The sequence below is a fragment of the Sphaeramia orbicularis genome, chromosome 22 (assembly GCF_902148855.1).
Source record: "Sphaeramia orbicularis chromosome 22, fSphaOr1.1, whole genome shotgun sequence".
NCBI classification, from domain to species: Eukaryota; Metazoa; Chordata; class Actinopteri; order Kurtiformes; family Apogonidae; genus Sphaeramia; species Sphaeramia orbicularis.
The window spans coordinates 19,715,336-19,734,774 of NC_043978.1; the positions used below are offsets into that span (position 1 = coordinate 19,715,336).

The 19,439-nt window shown below is 35.8% G+C and overlaps 1 protein-coding gene across 2 annotated transcripts in view; it reads left to right on the forward strand.

Annotated features, from left to right (window-relative positions):
* LOC115413189 (protein jagged-2-like) overlaps positions 1 to 19,439 on the forward strand; it is a 124,129-nt gene that overhangs the window by 35,014 nt on the left and 69,676 nt on the right. For both annotated transcript variants that reach the window (XM_030125941.1, XM_030125942.1), the window contains exon 3: positions 4,813 to 4,870. In XM_030125941.1, coding sequence (XP_029981801.1) covers positions 4,813 to 4,870 — 58 coding nt within the window. The remainder of the gene's footprint in view (positions 1 to 4,812; positions 4,871 to 19,439) is intronic.

Here is a 19,439-nt window from a genome sequence, read left to right on the forward strand (position 1 = left end):
TTCACTGAAAAAAAAACAAAATGGAGAGGATAATAGTATGATAAATAGTAATAAATCACTTAATAAAGGTTAACTAGAGAGAAAATTTACCGGTAATTTGGGAACACAAAAAAAGCACTGGGTCTTTATGGGTTAAACTCAATAATGTTATATTTTTGGGTGTCAGTCTCAGGGAAGTCACTTTGTGTTTGCAAATGTGCTTTTCTCACCACAAAAATGCAAATTTCAAGAGGAAAACGCTGCCTAATTTCAATAAACGTCTCCAAACCTGCATGTGAACGCACCCTAAAGCAACTTCCAAGTACTTGTAACAACTTGGCCTCGTGTGACTCATGGTTTTGTCTCTCCTGCAGCTTTTTTTTTTTCCACATTTCAGACAATCCCACTCCCCCCAAAATAGTGTCTGAGAACCATAAAATTACCTTTAAAGCTCCTTTCCACCTTTTTGTTCATGTGTGCGACTTCGCCGTGCCTCTAATCTCTCCCAGCGTCACTTTGCTGGCTCCCCTGTAATCTTAAGTCGCCCTGAGTCAGACCCGGGTCATGGGAACTCACAGCTGCTCGTCCGACCCCATGCAGTTGACAGACAGCGAGCTCCATCTCCGTTTGTTTGCTGATGCCCGGGAAAAAAAAGGAAAAAAATAGCCATGCACCTGAAACAATCCAGAGTTGGAGTTTGTTGCTGTGGGACGGCGGAGTGGGTCTGCGCTGGAAAGTAGGGCATAGTGTGCAGGCATGCTGGGATTTCACACACACAACACCGTACGACAGCGCTGAGAGGTGTACGATAATGTACAAAAAGCATCGGAATCCATCGGTTCTGTTTAGAAACGACCTAAACCAGGGGAGGTCAAATTCATTTAGCATAAATACAGTCCAATTTGACCTCAAATGGGTCGGGCCAGTACAATAATAACATAATAATCTATAAAAAATGACAACTCCAAATTTTTCTCTTCATTTTAAACAAAAAAAGTTAAATTACAATAGGAAACAAATTATATAAATAACCTGAACATGAACAACAAGAAAAATAAGTGCAATTTTAAGAATATTATGCAACAGCGTATCATTTCGACATGTACATTAGAGCTTACAGATCACAGTGGATCTAAAAAGGCACAATACATTCAGTAACAGATACCTACAACTGAGATATTTAGTATTTAACTTCATGATAAATACAACATGCTTTTGACTGTCATTGTCTTCTGTGATTTGTTTGAACTTTGCAAATTCATCCTTTGAGCTGGATTGAATCCTTTGGCCCGCAGACCACATGTTTGACACCCCTGCCCTAAAGTATCTGAATATGAATGACATTTAAACATTACTGGGTTTTCAGCTCCTTTACCCCTTTTGCATATATCGATACAGATTGTGTTTTCATTTCTCCCTTCAGACACTGTGGTTTGGTAGTTGACTCACTGTTTCCATGAGGTGAATGTAAACTCAGAGTAAAGTAGCTTTTATTATTCAGCAACATCTAGTGAAAGCAAAACCCACACTTTTAAATTCAGGATAGAAAAACCAGATGGAGTGAAAAGCTTGAATTCAAGTGTTTGTGAAGTAAAACTGGATGTTATGGCTGACAATGTTACCACAGTAAAAATGTTGGCATTGGTTTCAAATCCTTGTTCATTTTTGTTGATTTTTGGTACTTAGTGAAACTTGGAGACCAAATGATTATTTACTGTTTTAAATCTATTTTATGGTCATAATATTATATAAATATGGAAGTAGAACATTCAGATCAATTGAAAAGGTAACGTTCAATGTTAAAATGAGTAAAACATCAAAAATGTGAACTAAATTCTGTTTTATTTGACAATGTAAAGATAACAAAGTCAAATAAGAACCATGATAATTATGGTGATACAAAATAACACTGCAGCTCTTTCTCTAAAGAAAATTATTGCAGTTATAAAAAAGTTATATTGCGATAATTGTTGTGTTATTGTCATTGTATTGTGGATTTTCCTGTAAATAGCATGGTGTATTTTTAAATGGTGAAAATGCGTAAATTAACACAAAATACGACAAACCCTCCCACAAAACATCCCAGTCGACAAATATCAGCTTTTCTCGAGTCATAACTTGAGCTTGAAATTTAACAATAATAAATTTCATGTAAACTTTAATGGTTTGAAGTATAAAAAAATATTCAACATGTCTATTACAGTTCACCTAACCCAGCTACAGTAACTTTACACTCAACAGTTGCACTACTAATAGTAACAGCAAGATAAATTGTCGCATCCTCATATTTGTAAACATTTGTTGTACATCTGGTTGTTGGCATCATTTCCAGTGAAATACAGCCAGATTTTAGTCGGTGTAGCTTTAGGCGTTTCAACCACCTGGAAGGTCACTGACTAACAGTGGGCTACCTCAGTAGGTCTAATGTTAACTAGCGGTTGAATTTCGTGGTAGTTTTGTTGCCTGTAGCTGTGATTTCGTAACACTATGGGGTAAATATTTCAGTTGGCAGCTCAGGTGTTGAAGCAACGCCTGTGTTGGCACTTGGTTCAATGGGTTCAACGGGTCCAAAATCCTCTTTGTATTGAATGTGATTTCGCAGAATGCATTGTGTGTATGTTTGAAGCTACATAAGGTCCAGAGTAAGGATGTAAACTGATGTAAATAGTGTCCACAAAGGCTCTTTACAATTTTAAATATTCATTCCAAAAGCAATTGATGAGATATGTTCATCAGATTTGTTCTACGTACTCAGCGGTTACCAAAGTTTGGAATCACATTGCATTGGTCCGTGTTTCTTCATTTACTTTAAATGTTGACCTTGACCTTTAGATTGAATATGTGTCACTACAACTAGATGACCTTGAACCAACCACCATTTCCCAGGTAGATGGCGCACTACCACATTGGGGACTGCATGTTGGTGGGTTCCTAAATCAAACATTTCCAGACCGGTGGATTGGAAGGGTTGGCCCAATTCCCTGGACACCTCATTCAGCAGATATCACTGCCCTGGATTTGTCTTCATGGGGTTATGTTAAGGATATCATGTATCGAACAAAGACACCGGACATCAACCACCTGAAGGAAAAGCTCACTGATGCCATTGACACCACTGATGAGGCTATGCTACAGCCAACATGGCAAGAAATCCAGTACCATATGGATGTGCTTCGTACAACTAATGGTGTCCATATAGAGGTGGATTAAATGAGGCAAAAAACTTCAATATCTACTTTTCATTTTGTAATAATTTCCACAGATTTGTCTATTCATTTCCTTTGTAATGATTTTGTTAAATTGTAAAGCAACTTCATAGACACCTTGAAAAATCACTAGCCTTGATTTTTTTTTTTTTCACCCATCATTTGTTTTCTCAGAAACCAGTGAAGATGGAATATGGAATAGAATACGGGTCCACATGGAACCTTCAAGAACAGTGATTGTCTGACATTAGCTGAGGCGGTCTTTATTTCAGATTAAAATCCGCTGATGTCTTCACTGCTGCTGCTGCAAACCCACATGTTCAACCAAATCCATGCAAAAAATAGTGATGTTGATCCAATAATAGCGATCCAATACCGATCCGATATGAACTTTTTTACAATGAAATTTTGATTTAAATTTGGAATCATTATTTAGAGGTTATTATGCTATTATTTTACTTGAGATCACAATTGGGCTGAATGTGGAACCTGAACTAAAACAAGTGTGACACCTTTGACTCTAATAACTTTGGTATAATTTTTGCACTTTCCAAATTCATACTGTGGGAAAAATTAGAACCTTATATTTGCCACTATTGTAGCGCGTCTATGAACATGTCTGTCCAGGTATTATATGATGATGCATTCGTTGCCCTATGTTAGTGATGTGAAGTGGGTCCCTCGCAGGTTGAATCGGGGCACGTCAAAAGAATGCGTTTATTTGTGGGGTGGGTTGGGTCAAATAATTCCACAAAAGCCCAGTTGGTTGAAAAAACACCAGACTCGCGCATCCCAACCGGACCTCATAATGAGTAGACGCACAGTAAAAGTGAAACTTATAGACGCTTTACTAGTTCCTCTAAGATTCCCGCTGTTGTGCAGCTTTACCCTACCTTCCGAAACTAAAATTTGAGGGGGCAGGACGTTTGTGGCCCCCCCCACTGTCCCTGGATTGACCCGATCTCGTGACTAAATCCGATCTTCTAAAAAACGCCAGATCAGCAGCCGATACCAATCGGATTGGGACATCCCTAGCAAAAAATACACCTGAAGGAAACCTGTATAATATCACATAAAGTAACCTTGACAAAACCATCAAAACCTACTGGATTTCAGGGTTCTGACCTCAAACACATGCCCTCCATTGGTTCAACATCCAGAGAAGTTAATGGAGACTCTACCAGTTGCACAAATCCAACAGCTCATTTTTAGTGTGTACAGGTTTTTTTTATCATAGGGGTGAAAATGCGCATGTTGTTGGTTTCTAGGTGAATGTTTTGATCTTCGACTGAACGGCAGCTGCACTTGTTAACCAGCCTCGGGCAGACGACGGCTAATCAGTGACAGCAGTGTGGGAACAGGCGTTATTTTCCCACCGTTATTCACCTTTTATTCGCAGCGTGTTTGTGAATGTGTCCATGCGTGTATGTGTCTTTGAAGGTAGATGAGCGATGGCAGCTCGTATCTAAGTTTCTGTATAAACTCCACATCATGCCGTTTGTGTCTTTAAGTGCTGATATGACAGTTTCTGCTGGAGTTAGTGTGGGTATGGGTTTGTGTTTGTGTTGCACTGTATTACCATGCACTCTGCTCCCTGATAACCTCTGCCCCCCCCTCTGTGTTTCAGAGAGCGTACACGGTGATAGTGGAGGCGTGGGACAGGGACAACGGCACACACAGCAACGGTAAGACTCACCTTCTACAATGTGGAATTAAAACACACTTCCTTTAGCAAAGGCCAATAATAACATAAGTATCGTAATGATTAATGAAGAGCCAACATGCTACTATACGTTGGGTATGTACCTTAAAGGGGTTATATGTTGTATTTACACTGTCAAATATGAAAAAAAAATTAACATTAAAGTGTTTAGAATAAAGAGCTGTGAAGTTCTGCCAAAGATGCCAATGGGTCCGATCAAGCAAAAGTGAACATCAACATGAAAAAGTACATTTGCACACATCATTCATCAAGTGGGCTCATTTTTTAGCTAAAGATCTGTTTTTATGGAACTGTTATCCTTTTTAAAATACCACTTATGGAAAACAGGTTACAACTGTACTTTTTATGCCATAGCCATGCCTCAGACAAAAAAATATAGCTCGAATTTGACACAAAAATTATCTAAAAAATTTGAAAATGTATTTTATCTGTTGATTATATAGATGACTGTTAAGTTTCAAGTATTAGATTTTCATTATTTTGTGAATATTATTGATATTTATGAGTTTGAACATTTGTGAGTTGCTTAAAAGGCCCTGTCCACATGTTAGTATTAAATAAATTAAATAAAACATTGTGTTTATATCTGGCTTGTTTTAAAAAATAAGTCAACATTTCTGGGTGATGCATACAATGGTAAAGAGTCGCCCACATGTTACTATGGCAACCTGTCCACGTGTTACCACAGTAGTTCCCAACCTTTTTTTCCTTGTGACCCCATTTTAACATCTCAAATTTCTGGCAACCCCAGACATTTTTTTTGTAAAAGGTTTTATCCAACTTGAGATCAGTTTCTGTCGAGAACCACATGTTTTGAATGTTTGTGTAAAGCTTCAAAAATGTATGTCTGTTTCAAGTCCACATGTTCCTGAGCAGTAATTTGACATTTTTCACCCAAAAAATTTTATCTCCCCAAATTTTGTTATACATAATGTTAAAGTGCTTATAAATATCTACTCAAATATGTCTAATACGTACATATAAGTTACTCTGCTTACATGACAGAGACTCCTGAGGCCAGCCGTAAAGTTTAATAATGATTAGTGTAATTCATTAGAACAAATCCAAGTCACAACACAATTAAGCCTTTTACACCACTGGGGCATTTGTCCCATTACGGGGAATATGGTGGCTGCAAACCGTTATGAATGGGGGCTGAGCCTCCCTGAGCTCACTCTGAGCCCGTCATCCTTCGGGGCCGACTTCCATGGGCTCCGTGGGGCCTGGGGGCCGAGTGGCGTGGGGAGGCTTGGCTTGCAGTTGTAGTTATTATTTGAAACTAGAATACTAAATATGTGGGTGGGACCTTTCTGTGTGGAGTTTGCATGTTCTCCCCATATCTGTGTGGATTCTCTGCGGGTACTCCGGCTTCCTCCACCATCCAAAGACATGCACTGATAGGTTAATCAGTTAATCTAAATTGCCCATAGGTGTGAATGTGAGAGTGATTGTTTGTCTCTATATTGCCGCGTTTCCACTACATGGAACCGGCTCGACTCGACTTGGCTCGACTTGACTCGGGTACCAGGTCTAATTCCTGGAGACTGTTTCCATTACAGGTTACCACTGACTTTACAGTACCTGGACGTCATAGCAATGCGGTGCGTTACTTCCGCGTCGTCTGCTCAGACAGTTGCTGATAAACTCACTCGTTGCGTGTTGTCTTATCAAGCTCATGCTGAATTTTAACATTGGCCACCAAAGACTGAATCTGCTCGACCGACCATGGTGTAGTTTTGCGGGCTGTCATCATGTGGATTAACCTACTTTTACCTACCACTATGTTTACTGTCAACTTCCACATCTGTTTTTTGTACAACGGCGGGTCACAGAGACAACTCTCTGACCAATCAGTGGTCTGAAGTGTTTACAAGTCACATTTTAGTATCCGGTCCCCAGTCTTGGAACCTCAACGGAGGTGATACCAAAAAACTAGTACTGGGTACTAGAGTCCAGGTCCTTTTTCGTAATGGAAACGCCAAAAGGCAGAGTCGAGTTGAGCCAGTACCATGTAGTGGAAATGCGGCATATGTCAGCCCTGTGATGAACTGGTGACATGTCCAGGATGAACCCCGCCTTCACCCATGAGTAGCTGGGATAGGTTCCAGCAACCCCTGTGACCTTAGTGAGGATAAAGTGGGTTCAGAAAATGAATGAATGAATGAATGAATGAATACTACATATGACCCCTTTAACATCTATTCAGACCACAAAAACGTCTCCAGATGACATTATTCCTAAAGTGACCTTCATGTTTACGTGCAATCTGAAGCATTCGATCTGACTGTGAGACCGAGGAGTTGCCTCATGCGTTCTCACTGATTTATTTGGTATAAACCCTGTCTCTACACGCTCCTCTCTTCTCATCTCAGCCCTGTTTGGATTTGTTTTGTTTCCTCGCTGGGAGGATGAAGGGTTAATCAAAGATGTAACCTAAGTGTAAAGACAATGCAGGATTAGCTTTGTTAGCTTTGGCTCATCTTCAAGACAGATTGATTGGGATCTGGGATCTCCCCTTCTGAATCTACCTGTCATTTTGCTCCGCCAACATCAAACCCAAGCATCTAATAATGTTTTCATTTTTATTAGTCTCCTGTTAAATTAGCTCAATATCAATTCATCTTGGAGACAAGAAACATGTAACACTTTGTTTTTCCATCTAGCAGACATTAGCATCAGTTTTAGCGTCACTGGAGGACATTCTCTGTGATGACACTAATATGTGCAGCAGAAAACTGAGGTTTTATCACAAACAGCAGAAAGATGATAGACAGCACCTGTATTAGTCATGATTATTCCATCATTCCAGCATTAAATAAATTCAAATATGATGAGATATTAAATAAATTCTTTTTTTCACATAGGACAGATTAACAGATTATAGTTAGTCAGTTTTCAAGAATTAAATTGTCTTTTAAATAGGCTCTAAATTTATATGGTTTACTCTTACAACTCACCAAATATGCAGATTAAACATATAACATATTATTACATATTGTGGTTTTGGACTTTTTGTCTGATAAAACACATATTTGAGGACCATACCTTGTAAATATGGACATTTTTTAGGAATCTACATTATGACTAATTTTAAAGTTTTGGAACATATTGCTTTCAGGGCTACAAAATGATGAGGATGATGTCATCACTTTATATGTTTTTCATATTTATTGTAAATATCCTTGTAATAAACGATGTTATTTCATCTTTAGGGTTCATTTTTGCTCACATTGTTATCTAAAACTCTTACAAAATGCTTAATTTTTAGTTTGTACTTCATTTTACTCAGTGTCGGTTTGTATTTTTTCATTTATTTGGTAGTGTTTGATCATGTTTTTCCTTTAGATTTCTTAAATATTTGTCACATTTTGACCATTAATAAATAAGAAAAATCAGCCTTTAAACTTAAATACTGATTTGACTTTTATAGTGATAATTGCTGACAACTGAAAGGAAAATTTTTTGTGTGTGTGTCCCGGTATTTTTATCTGGATAGCATATAATCAAATGCAATGGATCTGGTTTATGGTTCAGTTTAAAGTTTGTGTTTTGCTCATTTAATCTGGATTTTATTAAAGCTGTCTACAAATTGAAAGATCGACCGACAAAGGAAACATAAGGTAACAAATAGATATAACAATAAAATTACCTTAGAACCGGTCTACACGCTAACAAAGTCAACAAATACATGAAATGATTTAATGACTTACATGTTCGAGTGCCAACTGTGAAATGAAAGACAAGTTCTGTGCCTTTGGCTGAACCTCGACTCCAGACTTTGTACTTGGACTTGCCTCAGTTTCAGGACTGTTACATCTGTATCATTAAGTGGAAATAAACCCAACAGGCCAACAGCCATCATCAGGTGAATTATGACAGAGGTGTGCCATTTTATACCAGTATTTCTTGGAGGAGATGTTCAACCACACATGTAACAGCAGCTTCCCATTTTGATTGACAGCTCCTCCTCCTCCTTTATCTTCCCTTTTTCTTCACTCGGCATATGTTCACTTCTTGTCTATTTTCAGTTTATGAGCACATTTCCCCATTAGGTCATTCATTGTGGGCCTTTAAGTCTCATTTTATGCCCCCTCCTCAGTTTACTCCGATGCCCCTCTGCTAATGAGCATCCCAGCAGCTGTCCAACCGCTGCACTGCGCTGTCTGTATCCTTAACCCTTTATATGGCAGTTCTAGAAATACTCTGAAATTCAACATTTCAACCATAGTGTGTTATTGGAGGACATAAGATTTTATTACTTCTGTGAAATTTTTCAAAATTTTTTATTGTCATGTAAATAGTCAAGGTCGGTGAAGTTACCGTATTTGGTTCCTTCCAATCCAACTTTATTTGTAAAACACTTTAAAACAACCACAGTGGACCAAAGTGCTATACAGAAAAATAAATAAAAACCAAAATAACAGAGTAAAATACAAGAATAGATTAGAAGACATAGAACAACTGTAAAATAAATAAATAAAAATCCAGAAGAATAGCTAAAACCTAAATAAAAGAATAAAATACAAGAATAGATTAAAACATACAATTAAAAACAACAACAAATAAGAACAATAAACCAATACCAAATAAAACAACTGAATAAAAATAATACATTCAGACATCTCACGTGGTTTCAAAAGCCAAGGAGAAAAGATGGGATTTAAGAAGGGATTTGCCCGTATGTGACAAAAATAAATAAGTACATAAATTCAAGAAGTATATTATTAATTAAGTAAGTAAAATTCATTTGTATAGCACTTATCACAGAGAAAAACTCACAAAGTGCTTTACAGATTAAACGACAGAAGACAACAACACACAAAAAACACAAAATGCAAAAATTTGAAATTGTGAAATGCCAGATAAAACCATGGAATACCCATAAACACAACAGACTAAAGGTGCATTTTGAGACACCTCTTTAAAATGTCCACGGAGGCTGCTGCTCGTAGATCAGGTGGAAGGGCATTCCACCATCTGGGAGCGACTGCTAAAAAGGCTCTGTCCCCTTAGCGATGATTTGTTTATTTATTATCCCGACATGACACAAGAAGTCATTCTATAAACATGGCGATGAACGCAAATATCGTGTTGATTTACAGATATATTCATTATTATTATTAATATATATTCCCCCTCTATCCCGTACTAAATTAAAAAATTATTTGTTTCCTGGTGTCTCCACACATACCGTGCCACGTTTCTTTTAAAACTCTTTTTCTTCGCTTGTTGTAACGTCCATCAACATCTGTTTTTGTTTTTTTTTTTGTTTTTTTTAATTCACATGACTCTAGTTGCAGATTAAGGTCTTTCCATTGCAGTTTTGCATGATATACCAATTGTGCTACACCCAAAAAACCACCTCTTGCAAGCGCAATTGGCGAAATTGTCATTTTTCCATTTGGTAAATTTTTATGCGAAAGTTATATTCGCGCAGTTTGAGGGTCAATGGAAAAGTGACTACTAACGTGAACATCAAGCTGCCGTCAAGTGTTTGTATCGGAGCACTTCATTGAGTATTACTACTAGGGATGTAAACAATTAATCGACTATCAATTAATGTCGATAATAATTAAATTATTAAAATCTTGCTCCATCATGTCAGTGATGCAAAGTCAGAAATGCCCATTTCTTCTAAACTGCCCCTCCTCAGATCCATTTATTTTATTGAATTTCTCAGCAGAATTAATTTAGTTCTACTCCATAAATGTCATTGCCTGTTCTGTATCCAGTGGTACAATAAATCAATCATTAAGGAATATGACATGCTTTTTTATGAAGTATATAAACAATATTTAGCTTTTCTTCTTATAGACCTTATCGAAAGAGAAATACAGATTCTCAGGAAAATCGCCACTTATCAGCTAATTGTTAATTGATGGAAAAGGCCAACCAACTACTGATTAATGGATTAATCGATAATATGCATCCCTAATTACTACACACGCTCAGTATCGGACCGATACTTGATAGTATCCCATAGGGAGAATGGGTGGGGGTGGGGTGGGGGGTTTATGTGCTGTTATTGCGGCCTTGGAGAGTTTCCTCATCGGGTGATCATGAGTTTAACCCCTGAATCTGTCATAGTGAAACTTTACCTGCTGCTTTAATTGTAAGTCACACTGGAAAAGCTAAAAATATGGATGCAATCACACAATGGAATGATTCTTTCGTAAACCTTTGGCTGCTCTGGTTTGAGTATTTCAACAGGAATGTGAGGTTTAAGAGTTATTATTTACTATCTGTCGTATCTATTTTCTCTTGTTTGGGATTTCCTTAGTTATCAGGAACTACTTTGGAAAAACGTGCATGCATGAGCCTGTCACATCCTGCTGTGGGCACAGATGTGGAAAAAACAAAAGTTATACTGTATCATAATTAGAGGGAGATATTTCTCATCCTTTTGGGCCAGGTGTGCACAAATATCCCAGTTAGGTTTTGTTTTGCCCCAGAGCCCAATCGGAGTCTTTTGATTGTCTGCCAATGCAAGTCCTGATCAGTATTTTCCCCTTTTTTTCTTACAGCTGCACACCTAATCGAAACTACCTGCAGTGTATTAAAGGTCATAAAAATCACGTCTTCCTCAAATAGTTTACATTTTTTTCGCATTGTGTATCAGACATGGCAGGACAGGGTTCAGAGATTGCTTCAAATTTGCATTTTTAGGTACGTAGTTAAAATACGCAGGTCAAAACTTACATCTGGTAAATAAAATATGAAAGTTTAAGATGCAGCCACGAATAAAAACATGGGTAAAATTCAATAAAGACCAAAAGCATCTACTGATCTAAAATGTTTAATGACTTCTAAACCACTCATTCTATCAATACATGTAAATAATGCAGGTGAAATGCAGTTTTTTAGCTTTTCATGGTCATAACATATGACTCATTTGGACATTCAGAGGCTCCGTAGTGACGTGGAAACACCGTCATCACCAATAAAACCCACGTAATTTCAGAAATGACAGTGATTGTAGATGCATGTTCCTCAGTTCACTTCATGATATATTTGTTGAAAAGTCAATTTTGCTCCAGTTTCCTCTGTTTTGATATAAAAATCTTCAAATTTACCCTGAGTTTTAATAAATATCTACATGGTGTATCTTTAATCCCCTCCCCACATCTCTGAAAAATTCATTTAAGATCATTGCAGTTCAAAGAAAAGTGAAGAAGTCATTGTTATAGAACAGTTCACAGTTTTTATTCCACCTTTCTGCAGCTGTTTTTGGCAGATTTTCTCCCATATTTATTTATTTTCGGGGTAAAGGATTAACCTTGTAAACCCTGAACCATTAAATCATTGACAGAAAATTCCAGTTCTTTGAAACTGGAACCTTTATTGATCCTTCTGAACAACCCAAATTTTTTTTTCAAAAATTAATTTCCATGTATGAGTTTCAACTTTGTATCATATTTGATACACTGGGTCTAAATGCTCAAATATTATTATTTTTGAACCAATCCAATCCAACTTTATTTATAAAGCACTTTAAAACAACCACAGTTGACCAAAGTGCTGTACAGAAGACTAAGACACAATAAAAATGAATAAAAGCTTTAAAAAACATTAAAATCAGATAAAAATAAATAAATAAAACAAGTTAAAATATAAAAACAGAAACAAAATGTCAACATTGCACAAGTGTTAAAAGGCCAAGGAGAGCAGGTGGGTTTTAGGAAGAGATTTAAAAAACAGGCAAGGACAAACAAAAACTTAATATAACACAAACATGTCGAACAAACTGATAATTCTGAAAGTTCTGCCTCCTTCCTCATTAATGACAATCTTGTAGTGTCACTGGAAAGGCCTCTGGTGAATGAGTTCCTCCCCCTGGTGGATTATCCGTGTATTGCATGTATCTAATTGTATACATCAGGTTTTTCAAGAACAAAAATATCACACAGATCATGTAGAGGGTTTCAAAACTCATGTATCAAATATGATATGTTTGGCATTATAGGATTAAGCACTCTGAAGGCTTTTACTGTTTCAGATTTCAGATTTTCAGATTTCTTTTTTTTATTGTCATTTGACAGCACAGTATACATAATTTTGTTTTTAATGAGATGAGATGAGAAAGTACTTTATTAAACCTGAAGAAAATTCAGGTGTTTGTCAGCTGCAGCCAAACAATCATCAATAAAAACAGAAATCAATCCAAAAAAAAAAAAAAAACAACGTAAAAGTACAGTAAAAATCATAGTAAAGTGCAGTAGGTGTGCACAACCCCATGCAGCAAATACAGCAAATCTACTTATTGATAAAGTTAACCCTACGTACTGAAGTAACCCTTAACATACATTCCTCAGCAGCAAAACAACTCAAAACCCTGCAACAACCTGAGCACTTCAGGTGTTGGCAGTGTGGTGAGTTTTCATGAAGGTAGCTGTTGTACGTCTTTGGGGATAATAAGCCTGAGGCACATGTGGAAAAACTCCTCACTATGACTAAAGGCCGTCTTGTCCCAGGACACATGAACATGTTGATTTGTGGGTAGTAGACATGCTGTATTGCACAAACTCATATATGTGCGGCAGATATAAAAGTGGGCAAAAAACCATCAATCATGTATAAGGAAGTATTATGGGAAATGGAACGGATTCTTAGTAAAAGCCCTCGAGGCCTGTTTTATTCTGAGATGGTTTTTATATCTTTTTCATTATTAGAGACACTGTTCTGATAACAAACCAAAATTGAGTAAATAATTAAATGAAATGGAGGTCATTCTCAGAACACAAACCCCTAAGGAAGGTGTAAAAGTGGAAATTGAGACTATTTTTGGAGTTGTTTTTTTTTATGTCTGAATCCTTCAGGTAAGCCTGTTTACTGTATTTTGCAACATTTACAATGATATCTCTACAATTATGGGATTTTTTTTTTCATTTTTTCAGTTATGTTAACTTCTACCACACAGTAAAAATTGCAATGTCAATATTTCAGAGTCAAACTATTTTAACCCAGATAAAGTATTTTTTAGCTCTGTGGAGAGTAAACCAGCTCTAACAGTAGATGCAGTGTAAAATTTAACTCTACAGAGGGATGATTAGTGCCAGTCTGCATTGCATTGTGGGTACTGGACATTTTACTCATTGTGTTCCATTTTATGTGCAGGGGTTAATGGGGGGGGGGGGGTGTTAATGTTTATTTAGGTTAGTCTGTCAGTTTTACAATGTTTCTTGGCCTTTTTATGTTTATTTTTTTAATTAATGTGACACCATAGTGAAACCTGTAGGCAGAACAATGCCGACACTGACTGTCGCACAAGCGGGGAAGACTTCACTCTTCCAAAGGAAAAGCATGGAGCACACTTATGCCCTTCTCAACCCCCCCTTTAGGAACCTCTGCAATTCTACATTGTTTCAATATTAGCATAGGGTGCAAACTAATGAAGAAAAAAGCACTACAGAGAAATAAATATTAAAACATTATAGAGTCATTTTATAACTAAATCTGGAGTAAAAATAGCTCTGTAAAGTGTAATCATATTACTCTTAACAGTGTCAAATATTTTTACACATTTCATTGCTAAGTTTGACACTGAACTGAGTGGAATTAACTCAAAATTTGACACTGGCCATAGAGTAAATTTTACTGTATTTTTGAGTGGGACCGAATGTTATCTGAAACAGAGTTAAATTTGACTCTCTTAAACAGTGGTTCCCAACCTTTTTTGGCTCGTGACTCCATTTTAACATCACAAATTTCTGGTGACCCCAGACATTCAAAACGGAGACTTTTTTTTTTTGCTAAAATTAATTTATTTTTGATTATGTAATAGTTTGCTGTACGATGTTGCACATAAACATTAATTTTAGACGACATTTAGGCTGTATAATGTAAAATATACGTACATGTACTCTGTTCTGTCCAGTTTTCTGACTGTAACTGTCACACGGTCACATGATCGGGTCAATCAAGATATGCCCTCTCAGATATTATATCCTGCATTCTGTTTGAACTTGATTTTTATTTGGAAAAAGGTGTGGTGTTTTAATTACAATGAAAAATATATTGAATCACTGAAAAAAATTTTCATTAGTAATTTTTAATTTTTTTTCTCAATTTCTAGAATTTTCAGGTGACCTCATCTGAATTCTAGGCAACCCCATGTGGGGTCGTGACCCCAAGGTTGAAAAACACTGCTCTAAGAGTTAAATTGACATTCTGTTTTTTTATTGTGCAGCGTTTCGGCTAAATGGTTACATGTTTTGAAGCTGCCTATCAGCTAAAATTTACTTAGGGGGTCAAATGAGTGGCCATTTTTGTCAAAAAAAAAAGTTGTAAGAAATGCATAGAACTGTGTTGAAATAATGCTAATCCATTTGTGCACAGACTACTGATATTATTTGACAGTGGAAGCTCTATTTTCAGAAATACTGGATTTTCAATAGCACGTGTGTGTGAAAACTTTTGCTGGTGGACAAACATGACATTACCCATGATGCTCTGGTCAGTACCAGTACTTTATTAGTAATAAACTTATAGACTTACTATTGCTAATTATCCTCTTATTCATAAATGTTAGTATTGTGGATCTAAAACAATAACAGCTGACACAAAATCACAAAATGTGGCAGTGGACGGATGTGACATGGTTGTTACAGATCCCATCATACTGATGCTTGGCAGCCATGTCACCGTTTACACTAATGATCCCTGTGCAAAAACTAGGATCAGAATTATTTATTTTATAGTTTATCATCATACTAAAGAGTAAATAACAATATAGAATTGTTATTTCTTCATAAAAATGCTTCTTATTAGAAAACTGTTGATTTAAAAAGTGACGTGTGACATTCTTAATGTATGTATTGGTGTAACATAAGCAGGATGGATCAGCACCATACTCCATATTGAACCTGTAAAAATAAAACATGTGATATGTAGGATAGAATCTTGTAAGAAAAACTGGGGAATCTAAAAGAATAGAATATTTGTTTTTCAGGTAAATTCAGTTAAAATATAACTTGGCCATTTGTGACATGAAAATATAGCATTAATTGTGATGAAATTGGACATTTTTGATCTGAAAACATAGTTCATATGACCGTCAACATGTTGAACAGAACTGAAATCCTGTAAATTTGCATAACTTGCATTTACCAACACAAAGTTCCTTTGGGGATTCACTTATACTGATTTATTATGCACAAAGACATAAGTAAGACCTCTAAGCAAATTTTAGCCAATATACATTCTTAAAAGAATCACTGGACAGGCACTAGCATAGCAATGTTTATGCTAAAAACAACAAATACAGCATTTTCTGTAAATTTCAGTTTTTACAGTGCATTTAATATGTTATTAGATCATGCAAGCTCTCAACTCCAGTTCTGCAAACAATAGAGATGAAAAAAAAAAAAAAAAAAAGCTCAGCTACGATGGTACCTTTTGTCTCCTGAGTGAAGGGGAAATCTTGGCAGAATTTCTCGTGTATTTTGCTGAAATCATAGAAGTCTTGCCAAGATCATCATGTACAGATGCACTCGATAAGGAGCTTACTTGCATTAGGAAGTGATTTTTTTTGTATTTTATCATACAGTCACCCAACATCATGTCTGTGCCATATTTGTCCATTGGCTGTAGAATCGACAGGTTAATTTAAGACGTTGGGAAGCGGGTGTTGAGTTTCCTGCCCAGTTGTTCCAGTCTGGACTCCAGTGCGAGCAGGTCTGGGCAGCAGATTGGACCGGCCTCAGGAAAAACAAGTCTCTGTGAAGGCTGTTTGTGCATCAGGAAGCCCCCGCCTGCTGTAAAACATAACAGAACATGGCAGAAGAAAAGAGCGAGGAGCTGGAGTTGATTCTGTGAGCTGGTGCAGAGATGGTTTTACTGGAAAGAGACATATTTCATCCCCATAACAGACATGAATCATATGTCTGGACTGCAGGATTTCTGTGATACAGAGCTGTTTATCTAAAGTCACGTATTTAGAGTAAGTAATCTGATGTAGAGCCAGGGTTTTTTTTTTTTAACCACCTGCATTTTAGACATTTAGATAAAATTAAGCAGTTAATCAAGAAAATGATGCTTTATCAGTAACAGAAAGACTCTGACTATGACCATTAGATTAGATTAGATTTGATTTGAAATTACTTCGTCACAATAGCTCAGTTGCAAACAAAAACACTCTTGAGAAAAAAAAAACACTAGCAAAAAAGCAAAAAAAACAAGGAAAGTGTGAAGAAATAAAAGCAATAAGTAATATAAATAGAATATACTAATAAAGCAGGAAAAATACAGAAAAAATACATTTGTACACTGTAAATGTATTAGTTATCTGTTACAGATGGATGAGCTGTTGTATAGGTGGATGGATTGTGTTAGATTAAATCAGATTAGACCAGATTAGATTAGATCAAAGTAGATTAGAAATGAGATTAGATTAGAAATTACTTCGTTACAATAGCTCAGTTGCATACAAAAACGCTTGAAAAAAAAAAAAACACTAGCAAAAAAGCAAAAAAAAAAAAAAAAGGAAAGTGTGAAGAAATAACAGCATTAAGTAATATAAATAGAATATACTAATAAAGCAGGAAAAATCCATATGTACACTGTAAATATACACTATAGGTTAGAAAGTGACTAAGGTGCAGTAATGTGAATGTATTAGTTATCTGTTACAGATGGGTGAGCTGTTGTACATTCGGATGGATTAGATTAGATTAGATTAGATTAGAAATTATTTTGTCACAATAGCTCAGTTGCATACAAAAACACTCCATCAAAAAAGCAAAAAAAAAAAAGCAAAGTGTGAAGAAATAAAGGCAATAAGTAATATAAATAGAATATACTGATAAAGCAGGAAAAAAATACATACACTACAAACAAAAAGTTAAGGATATTTCTTTTTTTTTGGTCAATTTTTGTCATTTTTGCCATTTGTAAATAAAACTGGTCATTAAAAAAAATATGTTTCAATCCAATTCACACACAAAAAAGTTAAAAAAATAAATAAATAAAAAAAAAACACTGTGCAAGAATCTCAACTGAAAAAAAATAGCTCAAAAATTTTAAATATCCTTAACTTTTTGTTTGTAATGTATGTACACCGTAAATATACACTATATACATACAGGTTAGAAAGCGACTAAGGTGCAGCAATGTGAATGTATTATTAGTTATCTGTTACAGATGGGTGAGCTGTTATACATGTGGATGGATTAGATTAGATTAGATTAGATTAGATTAGATTAGATTAGATTAGATTAGATTAGATTAGATTAGATAGAACTTGAATGATCCTTTGGGCAGAGCCATAAGGAAATTAAGATTTGCGCCATTTTATTTTAAATTCTCCTACTTCAACAAATCTTTATGAAAATTCTCTCGTATTCTGCAGATTATTTGTTTCTAATCTGTGGCATATCCACCCAAGTGCTTAATTTTCTTCCTCATATATTTTTAACAAAATTCTGTCCACACAACAGTACAAAAATGACCCCAAACTGGTCCAAAGGGTTAAAAAAAAAAGACCATAGTTGTTGTTGTTCAACCTGTTGACACCATTTATAATACTGGACATAGCAGATTCAGAGGCTTTAATCTGTCATGAAGGTGAAGTCATACAGTTAAGTGACCTTAAGTGTTGGTTGTGGAAGTGGATTCTTTACATGATGTGGATTTGTCCATGATACCAGTCTAGTCTAAAAGGATCGGTGCTGACCTGAATCTACTGCAGGCCATACACTGATTTATACACCTGGATTTGATGTTTCAAGTGCATGTTTATTTCACAAAACAAAAACAGACATGAACAAAATGGGATGAGATGTCATTGTTTTACAATCTGTGTTTTCTATTAACACATAGTTCTTTGTTTTGGAAAGCATCTTCCTTCAGGTGTTTTAGAGCCACACAACTGAACTTTTACAGCCATTTATACGACATCTGTAATTAACTGTTCATTTAAGGAATATTTATACAATGCTGAAATGACCAACAGCTCCTCCCTCTTTCTCTCTGTGTGTGTGTTTGTTTTAACCTGTTTGAGGCACCACTCGGGTGGAGTTAAATCCATCAAGATACAGATCAGACAAATCAGACTTTGGCAAAATTACATCATATTGAAAATTACCCTTTGAGTGCTGATTTATGACTGATTTTCAACACAACACAACATTTATGTGTCAACAAGAGGCCAAAGCGTAGAGGAAAAATATTTGTTTTGCAATTAGTGTAGACAGGCAGAAGACATCAATCTGTAAATTTTTCCTATTTAATAAAAAAAAAAAAAAAAAGGAGAAGCTCAGTAATTACCCAAAACAAACTTGTATTCATCAGACAAACCAGAGACAGTAGTTGAGAAACATGTAAAATCTTGGCATTATGAAAGGATTTTCTGATAATAATAATAATAATAATAATAATAATAATAATAATAATAATAATAATAATAATAATAATAATAATAATATAATAACAACAACAACAATAATAATAATAATAATAATAATAATAATAATAATGATAACAATAATCGGTCTTAAATAGTGTTTTTCTAAGTACTCAAAGACACTTTACAATAA